This window comes from Sinohyriopsis cumingii, chromosome 6 (genome assembly GCF_028554795.1).
Source record: "Sinohyriopsis cumingii isolate HCF-2022 chromosome 6, ASM2855479v2, whole genome shotgun sequence".
In the NCBI taxonomy this organism is placed as follows: domain Eukaryota; kingdom Metazoa; phylum Mollusca; class Bivalvia; order Unionida; family Unionidae; genus Sinohyriopsis; species Sinohyriopsis cumingii.
Window position 1 is genome coordinate 47375862 of NC_142966.1, and position 15629 is coordinate 47391490.

At 34.5% G+C, this 15629-nt stretch overlaps 2 protein-coding genes across 2 annotated transcripts in view; one reads left to right on the forward strand and one right to left on the reverse strand.

Moving 5' to 3' along the window:
* LOC149796870 (putative cysteine--tRNA ligase, mitochondrial) overlaps positions 1 to 2531 on the reverse strand; it is a 52206-nt gene extending 49675 nt beyond the window's left edge. The window contains exon 1 of the mRNA XM_089961516.1: positions 2159 to 2531. Coding sequence (XP_089817642.1) covers positions 2159 to 2406 — 248 coding nt within the window. The 5' untranslated portion in view covers positions 2407 to 2531. The remainder of the gene's footprint in view (positions 1 to 2158) is intronic.
* A 2001-nt stretch (positions 2532 to 4532) lies between these two features.
* LOC149796871 (inhibitor of growth protein 1-like) overlaps positions 4533 to 15629 on the forward strand; it is a 29104-nt gene continuing 18007 nt past the window's right edge. Inside the window, exons 1-2 of the mRNA XM_089961517.1 lie at positions 4533 to 4776; positions 14925 to 15128. Of these exons, the coding sequence (XP_089817643.1) occupies positions 4632 to 4776; positions 14925 to 15128 (349 nt within the window). The 5' untranslated portion in view covers positions 4533 to 4631. The remainder of the gene's footprint in view (positions 4777 to 14924; positions 15129 to 15629) is intronic.

Genomic DNA, 15629 nt, shown 5'->3' on the forward strand with positions numbered 1-15629 from the left:
CAAATAAAATCAATTAATACAAGACCAATATATTCCTGCAGTCAAAATGGAGACATGTTATTATATGTAATTATGAAATTTATTGAAGAAAGAAAGTTCCTAATTAATAAAATGAAGGTTCCAAAATTATTAAGGGAACTCTATATATGGGCACTATCAAAATACTGTAGGCCCACACATGCACTTCCAGAGTCTTGAAGAGTTTCATTAAAGATGGAAAATATTGACAAAGAACAAAAGAACAGAGTGGAACAATGATAATATACGTCACCCTACAAAGCTTTTAGTAGCACATAATAGCCAATATAAATATCATCCAGACAATAAATTAAGAAAAGTGATGCTGAGATTGTGAGTTTTATCTATGCATTTTAAATGTTAACATTTTTCAAATGTAGAATTTTAAACTTTCAATGGGCACAATTTACACAGTAAAATAAAAATGAAACATGTAAGATGCCATAATACAATTATCTTTGATAAAGTTAAAATAGTGAGCATAAATAGTCGCAAAATATTGATGGAGCAAAATGGCATTAAAACAAACAGATACCGCAATATTTTGTAAGTCATTCCACTGACTGAATCTGTGTCATAATCCAACAGGGAATTGAATTGTTTAAGTTCATAATATAATCAATACAAAAGTTAATCATATGTTGTTTGCAACAGCAAAATGTTTGTCATGGGTGTTAATATTTCTGGCAACATTTTGCAATAAAGCCATAGCATTCCAATTATATTTCAATCAGGTGACCGAGCTGGCCATAAGATGTAATAAATATTATTTAACCATTTGAAATTCTCAGCTATACAAGTATGATGTACAGATGTAATAGCAGTTGGGTAGATCTCTAGAATGTTTGGTTAAAACTGGCCAACGATGTTGATCAAGAATGGCATTAATCTTCTCATCAACCTTATACAAAGTCCTACACCACACCATTACTGACACCACCTGATGCAGGGGATGGCACATGCACTCGGGACAATGTTTCCTATGAAGACTGCCAAAAACAAAAACATGTCAATTTTGTCAGATAACTATATTCATCACCAAATATTACCTGGCTCCAATAGTCATCATTATATCTCCTACACTCTTAACTACACGAAAGCTTCCTTTATCTATTAATCTCCTTTATGTACAGCTTCTTTCAAACCACTTTATAAAATGTCATATTTCGGTCAATAAACTAAAATTATCAACTGTATCAATCCCGTAGTCAACAGTTACATCCTTCAAATACAATATACAAATTTTCTTAACATGTCTCGACATTAGTGTGTGTTATGTACATTTAATTTGTATTCTGTGTTGACTTTGTCCACAGCTATAAATTAAGTATGTTTCATTTCTATTGTGTAATTGACCTTTCTCTGTATCTCAGGGTTTGGGCCAAACATATTGCATAGCTAAATTTTGTTTGTAATTGTAGATTTTATATTAAGATTATTATTATTGTAAGTAAACATGTTTACTTGGTTTGAAGTTCTAGATATAGCCTAGATTTTGACGCGAGAAAATTTTGTTTACCATTTGATGGAAAATTCCATTAAGATGACCCTCAGTCTGGTCCTCTAATTGTATTTTAGGTTTATAATAGGGTTGTTTATATCAGACTTATTCATTTTTATCTTAACATCCTGAATGGAATCAGTCTTTTAGTTGTGTTCAATTTTAGTTTAGAGGATTCATTTATTTAAACTATTCAGTGGAATTAAAAAGTGTTCATTGATCCTTTTCAGACTAAATCACTATTTTGGGACTACTGCGAATTCATTTAGACATTTTGGATTATATCACCGACATATCAAGTCTGTTGGCAAATCAATACTATTCTAGGCTATTGGTATATCAGCACTTTCAAGATTGGAATTCATTAATTGTACATTATAGTGTCTGGGGAGCAAAAAGCAGAGAACTTGCTGGTCTACCTACAGTCCTACAATGCAAGACATCGACCCAGATATTTATGTTTTGGGCAGGATTAATATCTTACACTGTAAGCCTAGTCTAACTACAGTCCTACAATGTAAGACATCGACCTTGATATGTATGTTTTGGGCAGGGCCGATGTGTTACATTGTAAGCCTAGTCGACCTACAGCTACATTTAAGCAACAATCGGCTCCAAGATTCATAAGCTTTTCACTACCATGAGGCACATTTTCCATTTGGAAGAACGAGTTCGTCTTTTCTTTTTGTTAATGTATTATAAACTTTGATGCCCGTCCTGTGTCCCTCGGGCTCGACCCAGACGTTTCCCGACTCGTCCGAACAAGGCACAGACCCCGATAGTCGGCAAATCCATTTATTATGTATCCCATTCCATGCCCGTCTGGAAATGAGACGCGTAGTACACTGGTAGATATTTTGACAAGCAAGTGTTCTTGCAATGTGCATGGTGCATTTGATGATCTTTTCAAATGTGTGGAGATTAATCAGCAAACTGACTTGCGAACACTAATTAGGATCGACCTTTATCTACAATACATTTTGACAGCCATCCATGTGCCATCGGTTTCATAGGAAGCACTTCCAGGTTAAAGAGGCGCTCTCGATTCATTTTGTTCCGAATTAGATACAGAGTCAAATGCTGTTAGGTCCTGATAAAAGTTCAGTAGTGATATTTTGGAAAAAGCTATTAGATCTGAAGGGCACATATGAGCGCTAGATGTTTCTATTTTAATATTTATTTGAATGGAAGTGAATAGCCGAGGGCATTCAACCTGATGAGGTGAATTTATTTTTAGTATGATGGCATATCAGTAAAAATTCCAGGTACAAGACTGGGCTCTAATAATTTAATTTTAGTATATAAACAATATACAGGTTAATAAATTAGGAATCTTGGGTTTATTTCTTCAAAGTTAAAACATAGCTAAATGAATACCTGTTAAGGAACTGGCTATTTAATCTTCCAGGAAAGAAATGTCAGCATATTTATTCCAACCAGGTTAAGGCCATTTCAGGGGTTAAAATGATCCCTGGCCTCACTCACAAAAGTTATATAGACACTCCCTAAACCAGAGATTTGAAACCCAAGAAAACTGAACAGTAAGCCCATTATGGGGAGAGGGTAGGACTGCAGAAAGGTGATACTATTATTTATACCACTAAATATGTTATCCTCGGGAAATATAAAAAAAACATCCAAAATTCTCTTCGTTTTGATATAGTTTTTGTAACTTTATGATAATGACAAAGATAATATTGGTGAATCTATATCTCTTTCATACTCTTAAGTTAACATAAATTTTCCAAAATGGGTAAATTAAATCAAATATTGAGTTATAATTAACATCATCACATTAGTCAAAGTATGGAGCATAGATAAAAGTAAATCTTGTTGATATATTTTGAAGAAAAAAATTGTAAAGTTTTTTTTAAGGAAAAGCCATGGTGTATATTTTATTTGCAAGTTCAAAATTCACATTTTATTTCTCATTCTTCCTAAAGTTTTGCTTGGATGTGCAAATAAATTACACCAGTGCACTCTTGTATGTGTGACCAATTAGAGGATAACCTTATTTCCTACATTAATAATGACATATAGGAGCAGTGGACTTTACCAAATATGTACTGGGAATGAGTTTCCTGGGAGCATGCTATATTTGAAGTTCAAAATCAAGTGTTTGCATGGCACATAGTGACTTGGCAAGTATGTTTGTAAGATGTAAGTAAGATGTAAATTGATAGTTAGGGTTTTTATAAGTGCATGAAATAGGCATATACACAATGCCTTTTAGTTATTTTACCTTGTGTCAACCTTGGCTTCCCAATCTGGGGTCACATGAGCAGGACTCAAAAACATTTTCAATTACAATGAAATTTCTAATAATATATGTGATTGATTTTGCATTATGATCTCTGGTCAGTGTAGAGGTTTGGGTGTGATTTGTCCCATTGTATTTATGTATTACAGTATGCATGTTTTGCAAATCATGTTCATTAAATGTCTTTAATATTTTATGTTGAATTGTTGTCTTGATCAATGCTAACTGTAAATAAGTCTTATTTTATGCCAGTTTATCAAAGATATCTCTGTTATTTAGTGACAAAATTTGTATTCCATCTGTGTTTCACTCTACAATATATTTGTAAAAAAAATAACTTTCTTTATTTCATAAATTTATTTAATTGCTTCTGTTTTGAACAAATATACTCATGAAAAAATGGTTTTAAAACACCTTTGAATATACATATGTACTTACTCTGATGGACAGAACTGTGCTTCATTACCTATTTTATTAGAATGTTAAATATTTCTTCAGAGTTTGATAAAAATCAGTGAAATGCATTTACTAGATATTTTCCTTGCACTGCCGTACTTGTTCCATTTTGAAGATAACAGTGTAATGTTTTCCAAGTTTAAGTGTAATATTATAAACCAGTTTAAACAAAACAAAGCATCAAGTTAGTACTGATTGACCTTAAGAACAGAAGAACTACGTGTTCCATCGTTCGATTAACCTCGTTTAGAACGACTCCAGTGCTACAATAAATCACACTGTTTTCTAAACGAGGCTAAACTGTGACGAAAGGAAAACACCGCGCAACATGAGCTAAGAAGCATATATTGACCTGCGACGAACAAGTTTCATATTCATCCAGGACATACCCTTGTCATGATGTCTGTGCTAAATCATGCTGCTGTAGAGGCTCTCTGTTCAGCAACATATTTGGAAAATTATCTTGAAACGATGGAAAATTTGCCTGATGATCTGCAAAGAGTCATTACTCAACTCCGCGAGCTAGATATTCAATGTCGAGGTAAGGTGCCTTCTAGTCAAATTCTCATAATCATACAGTATTTGGAACAGTAAACTTTGTGCCAGTGTTTGCCGAAATATAGGAAAATAAGAATTGATTAAAGCTGCAGTTTAGCGGCGCTGCACAAATTGCAGGTGACCTAAGGATAATGATCTTGAAATTAGGCAGATTCTTACGGCACATATATTTCTTTCTAACTCGGGTTATTTTAGTTTATGATTTCAGTCGCACGTAAAGAGAAGTTGTGATTATAATAAGAAATTCAGCTGTAGATTCTCAATTTTTTTATTATGAGGAACGTATTTGATGTGCTGGATAATACGAAACTTCCGGTGAATTCCTGTTCTAAATATAACATGAACTATTGGTCACATGATCGAAGGAGATTCCTTTGACGCCTTTCCTCACTATATTTGTTTTCTTTTAATTTTTTTTTTTTTTTTTTTGTTTTTGTTTGTTTTTGGTCGTTGTTTTTTTTTTTATAGATAACATTCAGTATGACCATATCATATATGAACTTGCTCAGTGTCACAATTAAAATCAGAACTTTTAACATCTCTACAGTTTCGTGCTTGTTACAGAAGGGGGGGGGGGGGTCCGAGACATAGTCAGCATGCCAGTTATGAGTATATTTCACATACGAGGACTTGAATTGCTGGATATAATTTAGCTAAAACAAATTCATGTACTATGTATAATAACACAGTGGATGATAATTCCCCCATTTCTCTAGCATTCTGCTTAAGTGTGTGTACTAATTTCTCAAGGTACACTTTCAGTACAAGGCCTGAAAATTATGGTGGTCAGAGGTCTGGGAGTGATTTGTGCCCAGTCATTTAAATACTAGCCCGTCAGTTCTTAAACATTTTCTTATTTGTTCTGATGAATTGAATCTGATAAGAGTCTTAAAAGTACCCTGCTGCAGGCAGAGGTTAATCGTTAACGATAGAAATTTTGATAAAAATAAAAATATTCAGACTTTACAACACCACTGGTAAAGACTTAGCCATGGGTTGACTACAATGAAAGAGGTAATTTTTATTTTATTCAGTATGTACTTCATACCCAGATATGGCCAATCTTTCAGGTGCCATATTGAAAGGCACTTTCATTTTTATTACTGACCCACTGATAGCCCATGAAACAAGCAGAGAGGGTATGTGGAGAACTTACCCCATGGAGAACTTGCCCCAACGTATCTGGAAAAGTTGCCCCTGAGTGGTTTGAGAAGTCGCCCTAATTAGTTGGAGAAGTCACCCCAAAACTTGTAACCCAGATAACCTTTTTATAACAGAATTAAATCATCTTTTACGTGATTCATATTTAGATTTTTATATATATATATATATATATATATATATATATATATATATATATATATATGCGATCACAAAAGAGATATTAACTGGTAATCATAAAAAACAATATCATAATAATATTTCTAAGGACGAAATTAAATCTTTATATAATCTAATGAATGACAACAGTATAGTGATTAAAAAGGATGACAAGTCAAACACTACTGTTATTATTATGAATCAAGATGATTATGTTAAAGAAGTTGAATATCAATTACATGATGAAAAACACTACAAACATATTATCGAAGACCCATCAATCGAAATTAAATTAAAAAAATTCAACATGCATTAATGAGATCACTAAAAATAATAATTCCGTATATGAGTAATTTGATACTTTCCCTCTTAACATACGTTCACCTCAATTCTACATATTACTCAAAACTCATAAAAATCCTGACCATAATTTACCTTTAAATTTTCCAGGACGACGCATTATATCAGGTTGTAATTCATATACTGAAAACCTATTCAAATTTATTGATAGTGGTTTACAACCTTTAATGAAATCACTTCCTTCATACATTAAAGATACAACTACTTTCATTAAAAAGTTGAAGTCTATTCCACAGTTATCGGATAATTTCAATCCTGGTATCATTAGATGTAACATCACTATATACCAACACTCCGCATGTAGATGGTATTGAAGCGTGTAAATATTTTCTTGATAACAATCCTAATAATAGCACACTATCTAGTGAAGATATTTGTAAGATAATAAAACTTGTCTTGGAAAATAATTATTTTCAATCTAATAATACGAATTACATACAAATAATGGGTACATCAATGGATATTAATATGGCTCCTTCATACTCTTCCTTTTCATGGGTAAATTAGAAAAGTATTTTCTTCAAAACGAAAAGTTTAATCCATCTCTTTGGTTCAGATTTTTATATGACATTTATGATCTGGAAACATTCAACTAAAGAACTGAAAAAATTTATTGATCGTCTAAATCATTTTCACCCGACGATTAAATTTACTTATACTGCATCTAGTATGCATGTTTCATTTTTAGATGTAAATGTAATAAAAAATATTGATAACACTGTCTCTACAAATATTCATATCAAGGAAACTAATATCCACCAATATATGGAATATTCTTCATGTCATCCCATGTCATGTAAAAACTGGAATTCATTCAGAGTTCTTGTGATTGAACTTTTAAGACTTTTGGGATTTAATTCACAATACCAAAGTTGTGTTTAAATTTTCACTTTGTATTGTTTAGTTGAAGACGATTGAGTTGTAACAGTGACAGTATATATGGGTTGTTTTCCCATCCATTTCATTTGATGAGCTTGAATTGCAAATGTGTTCTGTTTAGTCTGGGTGTTTGATGTTTTTGTCAGATATAGAGAACTTGTAGACTTTAAGTTTTAGTTAACTACAGCATAGGGATTCGAAGTGAATCAACTGATTGAAGGCATAATCATGTGATTTGAAAATGTTGAGGTTAGTCAGGTATTTATATGATTTAATAATAGAGGTGCCTGACATACCACATTATTTGCTGTACTATTGCCATGGTTACATACCACTCTATTTTTTCACTGTAATGGGCGCTTGGGTAGTTTCCATGAGTAGTGCATGTACAGAAATTCCTGAGTAATCTTTTTACAAATGCAATGATATTGCTAGCACTTTTTAATTTTTCTTGATAAAATAATTCAAAATATTAATTTTTATGCAAAACGTTAAAGTAGTCGAGAATTAATGTTGAATATTACAAAAATATTTATTGTAAAGGTCTCTTAGACTACCTTAGGTTGGGGTGGGGTGCTCCCAGTATTATCTTTAATTATTACAGAAGACCCACCCTGGCTCGTTTTTGTTAGAAATTGAAGTAGTGATAGAGATGCAAAGCTCCGAGCCCCCAGTCAGTGATGTCGACAGTTAAATTACTGAATACACAAAAGGTGAAATTCAAATAAACAACAAATTTAATGCCATTCAATAACAGATAGTCCTTCCTCAAATGAAATTCAATATTCAAAACCCTATCACTCGTGTTTCACTCAACCAAGTGACGGCCGGTTTCATCATCTGACTTAGTGTGATAGATTTTCCTCCTATCCTGTGTTTCTACTCATCTGTAGTATTTCTTGACTGGTATCCAGTACCCCTTCAGTCCAACAACTACGTCCTTCACCCTTCCACCTCCTCCACTTCCGTTCTTTCCTTTTCTTGTCTCCCAGAGACTTGGGACCAACTATACCAGGGTATTTCCCTTCTCTGTCTCCTACAGCTCCTCCGGTCCCTAAAAGCAGCCTTGCCATAACAGATTGCGACAATCAAGCAAATGAGTCAATGGCCTGTCCGAAGCTCCTTTGTAATTCCCAGAATAACAATGTTTCCTGCCAATTTTGAATGATCTCGGAGTAGCTTATAACTTCCTTATGCAATTCCTGCAAGATGGTTTAGTGACTACTGACGTTTAGTTTCAAGACACTAGATTTAAACTTGCGATTCCAATGGTGGCCACGCCTTGCTCAAGTCCGAGTGGATGTCAATTCACCCATGGTCTACATAATTAGCAGACATTGCCCCCTCCCCGGCAGTCTGTCAATGGTAGATTTGCACTTGATGTTCCTTTGAGCCCAACACCAGCAATTCATGCCACTTACCTGTGAATTGCACGCAGCCAAATAAGGCGCCAGAAACAAGTTCCTGTGGCCATGTTATATACAACTGGCTTCCCACCCATCGTTTTGATGTCGGCTTAACACTATCATAACACATCGCTTTGACACTCATTGTTCGCAAGGCTGACTCTCACAACATTTATGAAGCGAATAATTAGCCTCAGGTTCTAGCATATACATGTTGCAATCTGGCTATTGTTCCTTACTTATAACATGACATTTATGCTCCTTTAATCACATATTCAACACACTGTCACCTATACTAATTTGGTGGCCAAATGTGAAAGATATTCCATTCAAATATCCAACTTTTGGACACATTTCATATTAAAAACGTCATTTTTTAGTTATTTACTAGCATACTAGTGTGTTAAGTGCAGGTATTCCTTTGTAAGACTGTAAGTCATTCAAAGATTTTAGGAGTGCATTAGTTTACATAATTTCTCTAGTCCACAAAATGTTTTCTCCTTGTTAAGTAAATGTGTTTTATGTTTACTGGCCCTCTCTGATAAATATCTTGGCATCCCACTCAAAGTTTCCCAGCATGTTAGATAAATAGTGTAGACATAGACTTTTAACTTTATGTACCACACATACTTGAATATAAGTTGACCCCCACCACCATTTTTAGGGCTACAAAAAGACAATTTCTTTTTATTCCCTTATAAGTTGGGGTGTATTTTGCAAGTCAACCCATCTGAAGGGGTAACATGTCAGTGAGTCAGTTGCACTTGGGAAAAATATACAGGCCAAACTGAAAAGATAGATAGGAAAGATAAAAGACAAAGTCAGTCTAAGATATACTGTATTACTGAGTGGAATATATATATATATACACACACACGTATTATGTGCATACTAATTATTATAGTCATACCAATACTTGTATGTTTGGATTGAGATACATGCATTGAAATTTGGCCATATACCTTTAAAAGAGCACACAGAAACTATACATTGTAATTAACGTAACTGATAGGAGTAACGAGATTATAGTCTTGTAATTGTAAGTTGGTAAAATACTTAATAAACTACCACTTTTGTATAAACTTGCAGACAAAAAGTTTTTAACCCCAGTAACATGTACATAGCAAATGCAGAAGTGATTCATACCATACTGTTCTTCAAAACTTCATTATTGCCAATAAAACATTACTGTAACTATTCATAGACAACACGGTGATTTATTAAAATCGATATATGATTGAACTAGATACTTCTATCCAACCAAATTGACTCTACCAAAAGCACGTATTGTGCCATTGTGCATCTGTTTTTAGAAAGGGATTTCTTAACGTAACCACCCACTTACTAGCTTCATTACAGCAATCCATTGATAGGACTGCAACTTTGTGGTTTTATTATTTACCTACGTACTTGTGGTAACAACATGCATTAGTTAAATAGTATTTGCTTCGATATCTTTTTCGTATTTTCACAGAAATGAATGATGTCAGTATACAACCTTGACCTTACAGCATTCGATCCAGCTCCACAACATAGCACTGGCTTCATATATTTCTGACCTACAGTATTAAATATTTAGACTAAATCTTCTGTCACATAATATTTAGACTTGAATTATATATTTTCTCCAATCTATTTACCCAATCATTTACAAAAACACAATCTAATGAAGTGGTATTTCATAGACACAACGTAGTCCTACAAGGTAAGATGTATCACATTTATGTTTTAGTGCTACATCTTACTACCCAAATAACGGTTGACATTGGAACAAGTAGTCAAAGTTTCAGGAATATCTCACACACTTGGCAGCCCATATCAACACTCGTCCACAAATTGATATGTAATTAATATACTGATTGTGCTGTTTTATCCTGGTGGAATCAAAATCTGACATTAGCAAATGGACGCACGTTTGAATTTGCTGAAATGCAACTAGTCAAGGTTTGCTGAAGTATGTTCAACAGAGATCTCGGAAATGCTTAATTATGCATATTTAGATGCCACTTTTTGATCTGGGATACAGAAAATCACTGAGGCGGGAGTCCTCTGTACGCATGTAATAGGTGTGCGGCAGAAATCAAAGTCTTGCCAGTCCTGCTTCAGCTACCTGCTTTGTGGGAAAATGTGTTGATCAATTAGCTGTACTGATATTTACAATGACATAATTCAGTGACTGAAAGACCTCCTGATGTACATGTTGCCATTTTATGAGTACATAAAAAAGAACATGATGCAATAGCTGGGCAACAGGTTCCAAGGCTTTGACTGGCGGCTGGGTGGTAAAATGTACTGATATTTACAGTGATTGAATTCAGAGGCAGAAAGACCCAGAGATGTACATGTGCTCATTTATAAAAGTACATCAAATAAACAACTTCAGCATTCGTTGTTGTGTTCATTTCCGAATGTAGCGGAATAAGCAGTGCACGTGACCTCAGAATAAAGACATGTTGAGACTTAGACAAAATGCCATTCATAAGTGGGTGACAAGTCGCCTAAAAATGTAAACTTCGCCTTCTTCTGTTAGGAAAGCGAAAACAACATTGCCCTGTGATTATTTAAGAGGTACATTGACTGACCATACCATATTTTTTTTAAAATGCCCCTCACCTTATCCCGGTTGTTGTAGCGAAATGTATTCATCAAGGCATCAGTAGATAGGCCTAGTTTTTTATATCAATTACATTGACAAACAAACTCTTGCCCATTCACAAGCATTATATTTTGATAGCTGATTGACCATTAACCATTTTCTGAGTAAGGAATCAACTATCAATTTCTTGCATGATATCCTTTGATGATAAAACATACAAACTTGTGTTTTAAGATCAGAATTGGTGATCTGGATATATATTAACTGCCTCTTATACACTATTTCGTCATAAAATTAGTTTGAAACTATAAGTGAACCAGTAGGCCTAACAGAAAAAATAATGGCGGACTTCGCTAAGTCTGGGATGTACCAGTTTATTAGATTGTCTGTTTTCGTAAATCATCGGGCAAATATATTCAGAAAAAAAATCAACAAATCATTGAAACCAAAGCCTAGGTAGTATTTTATTAAAGATTTAACTTTAAAATGCAAATTATGTAGGTCAGAAACGTATGGGACAGTGCTTGTTGTGGAATTCGCGAAATGCGCTTTAAGGTCTAACCTATTTTCTGACTTGACACATATTTGCGAAATATCACTTGGCAATTAAATTAAACTTATGAAAAAGGAAAATATAAATTGAATAAAAATATTTATCACATCCAACACATTGTTTATACAGCAAAACACAAATATTATTACAAAACACAGGTTGTTCAGACTTGCACAAAACTGGAAGCAATATACTTGCTAATAAACACCCATGGTAAACAATGTTGATGGACACTTCACTTTACAGTGGTTAGTATTTAATTTACAGGTCATATTTTCAAATTACTAAAATCCAGATTATTGTAGATACGAGTATTGTGTAATGAATACCATCATAAAATGGATCAACACAGTGCATACCATCGATGCATTTCTGAATGTGGCATGAAAATGTAAAAATATTTGAATTGGCAGTATTTTATGTGCTACAAAAATCATGAATTTTCATCATTACCCATTGATATATGAAACTAATTTGTATGTTACATGTATAAGACATCCCCTACTCTGCATGAATAGAGTTTTTTTGGGGGGGGACGTTGACCTATAAGTGAGTACACATTGTACAGAATGTGTATCTTTGTTTTGATGAAAATGAATATGTGATGGATTTAGAGTGGATAAATTCCTTCCATGGTGTGGACTGTTGTGTCCTGTCACTGTATTGGTACTGCCTTGAAGAAGAAGTGCTTAACTCTTTAACCCCTGACAAGCATCAGGCAGTGGTACCCTACTTCCAAGCTCTGTAGCGTCAAGGTCATTTAAGATACACTAAAGTGGGTGGTATTAAAGAGAAGTAGACAGATATAGCTTTACAATGGCACCAGGGGCCCCGAGTGCCTGAGTGGTTACGGATCACTGCCATCTCACATCTGTCTGTGTGGGTTCGAGTCTCGGATTTGGCTAATGTAGGTATGTGAGAAAGCTTGCCAGTTGCTTCTCATGGGTCAGTGGTTCTTTCTGGGGTTTTCCCCGGGTTCTTTCTCCACCATTAATACTGGCCACCATGTATATCCTATCGTGTGCTGAAAAATGGCATTAACCCCTACAACAACAACAATGGTACCAAATAATCTGGACTTTCATTACAAAATATAGAGAGAAAACGTACTTTTTTTAAACCCGATTGTTTTACACCCAAAATTTGCTCGTGGTTGGAATCCAGTTTTGTGAACTGCACACAGACAGAAGAACCTTTTGCAAAAAGTGAGATAAGATAGGGATTAGGAGTTGTTGTTGTTGTTGTTATAGGGTTTAACGCCATTTTTCAGCACAAGATAGGCTATACATGGCGGCCAGTATTAATGGTGGAGGAAGAACCCGGGAAAACCCCGGAAAGAACCACCGGCCCACGAGAAACTACCGGCAAGCTTTCTCACATATCCATATTGGCCGAGCCCGAGACTCGAACCCACACAGACAGAGGTGAGATGGCAGTGATCCGTGACGGAGAGTGCTTTAGACCACTCAGCCACCTGGGGCCCCGGGATTAGGAGTAAAAAGGGGCCAGGACACGAAAATGATGGGTCCAAAAAACCTCCAACTTTTACCATTGTGCACATGCTGAAGCTAAGTAGCCAATGAAAAACAATGTTTTTAACATAATTAGGCCACAGGCTAACCTAAAATCTCTTGCAATCTGATTTATTTCGATATCTTCAAAAGTAGCCCCCAAAATGTGTTTCCTACTTGCACTTCAGGCAAAAATGACAATAATCTCCAGGGTTTAATAATAAGAATAAGAATAATAATAATAACATAATAATAATAATAATAATAATAATAATAATAATAATAATAAAGACTTTATTTAGAGAAGGCAACTCGGTTACAGAACAGATCCACCTTGAGGCCTTCTATCTGTTATGTACAATATATACAGTACATGTATATACAACATGATGTGAAGAATCTGGCTTGACACTAAATAATTAAGTAATTTTAAAATTCAGAGTATCAAGCCTGGAACACATGCACAGGCATCTATGAAAACATAAACATGTATAAAACATAAAATATCCTGCATTGAAAAATTCAACTATGAAAATGATGCAAAATTACAGAAAAGCAGGCAGTATTTTTTGTACTAGAACTGTTCAATTTTCTAAAGATTTAATGAGTTAAATATTGAAATACAAATTTAGGAATTTATTCAGTTTTCTAGATATCAAGCTGCAAATGATTTGCTGTTGGAGCAACCAGATAGAAGGTAATTCTTTACATGACATTCCTTGAAACATGGATTAGACTGCTGAAGTCTTGTTAATCTTTCTCAGAAGAAAATCTACAGACTTACTTCAAAATCTCTACAAGACAATTCCACAGAAGTTTCCAACACAAAATGCATGTTTGGAATTAACCATGACACTATGGATCATGTTGTATCATAAATACCAACTAACCATACTTGTTTATTTTTAGTGCCAGGTCTGCCATTGTGTGTTACATGTAAATATATTTTCCCTTTAAAAATATAACAGCAATACTATGCACAAAAGATATTTTTTATGAATGCACAACCAGAAGATACTTTAAGCCTTAGTGTTACAAATATACCTGTATTAATTACAATCTGGCTGATTGTCTTTTCAACAAATCATACTTAGGCAAGAGTTTAATGATGCATTATTTATAACATGCCAACTCCAATCAAGAAGCCACGCCATATCTTTTACTCTACTGTGAGTTGACAGACAGAAGTGTCGATCTGATGGTATGTACTAAAGTCTGTTATCAGCTTTTCTGTTGGATGGTGGAAGAGGGTCCATGCTGTGTTTTTTTGGCATAACGATGGTGGAGAGTTTATACTTGGCTTTTCTGCATAACTATGGGGGAGAGTTTGTGCTTTGTTGTTCTGCATAACTGGGGGGGGGTATGCTGTGTTTTTCTGTATAATGGTGGGGGAGCAATTAAATTATTATAATGTTAACCTCTATATAAAGGACAGGTATTTGTGTTTTTGCAATTGAAAGACCTTTATGGAAATGTTTCACTATAATTTAAATTTTTACTCATTAGATGTCCTTCAAGATGTTGATCAACATTGTGAGCTGTACCAAAGAGATGAAGATGGTCCCCAGAAGAGGAAGTCATCTCTGGCCATCCAAAGGGCACTCATCAAGACACAGGAGATTGGCGATGAAAAACTCCATCTCCTGTCCATCATTCTCGACTTTATCGAAAGTAGAACACGGCAACTGGAACAAGACAGAGAAAATTTAGGTATATTTGGTAGAGGATGTTCCCATATCCTAGATGCACATATGTAAGACCCTGACCATCAGTTTTCTAAGGTCATGCACATTTTCCAGAGCAAGACTCCTATATATGTATCATCAGCCTTTGCCATTGAGTACATGATACTCAGACTGTGGAGAATCCCCAATTAATTTTTATGTTCACCTCTGCTGTTCTTATGCCTTTTTTATAGGCTCAGATGTCAGTGACTATCAGCTACACTAATTGATATTATTTTTGACACTTGCACTTAGAGGTGAAACGATACACTATTTATTAACTTGATGGTCTTTCCACCTTTAGAATACCTGTCAGTGGTAGATGGTGCCCTTTTATTTGTTTTCACTTATTGGATGTATTTCCACTATGCTAATGACAGACAGACAAAGGCTTACCATCTATTTTTATACCATTCTCAACCATAACAAGATAACAAACATACTTTCAAACAGACTACCTGTTAGTTATATAATTATTAGTGATTAT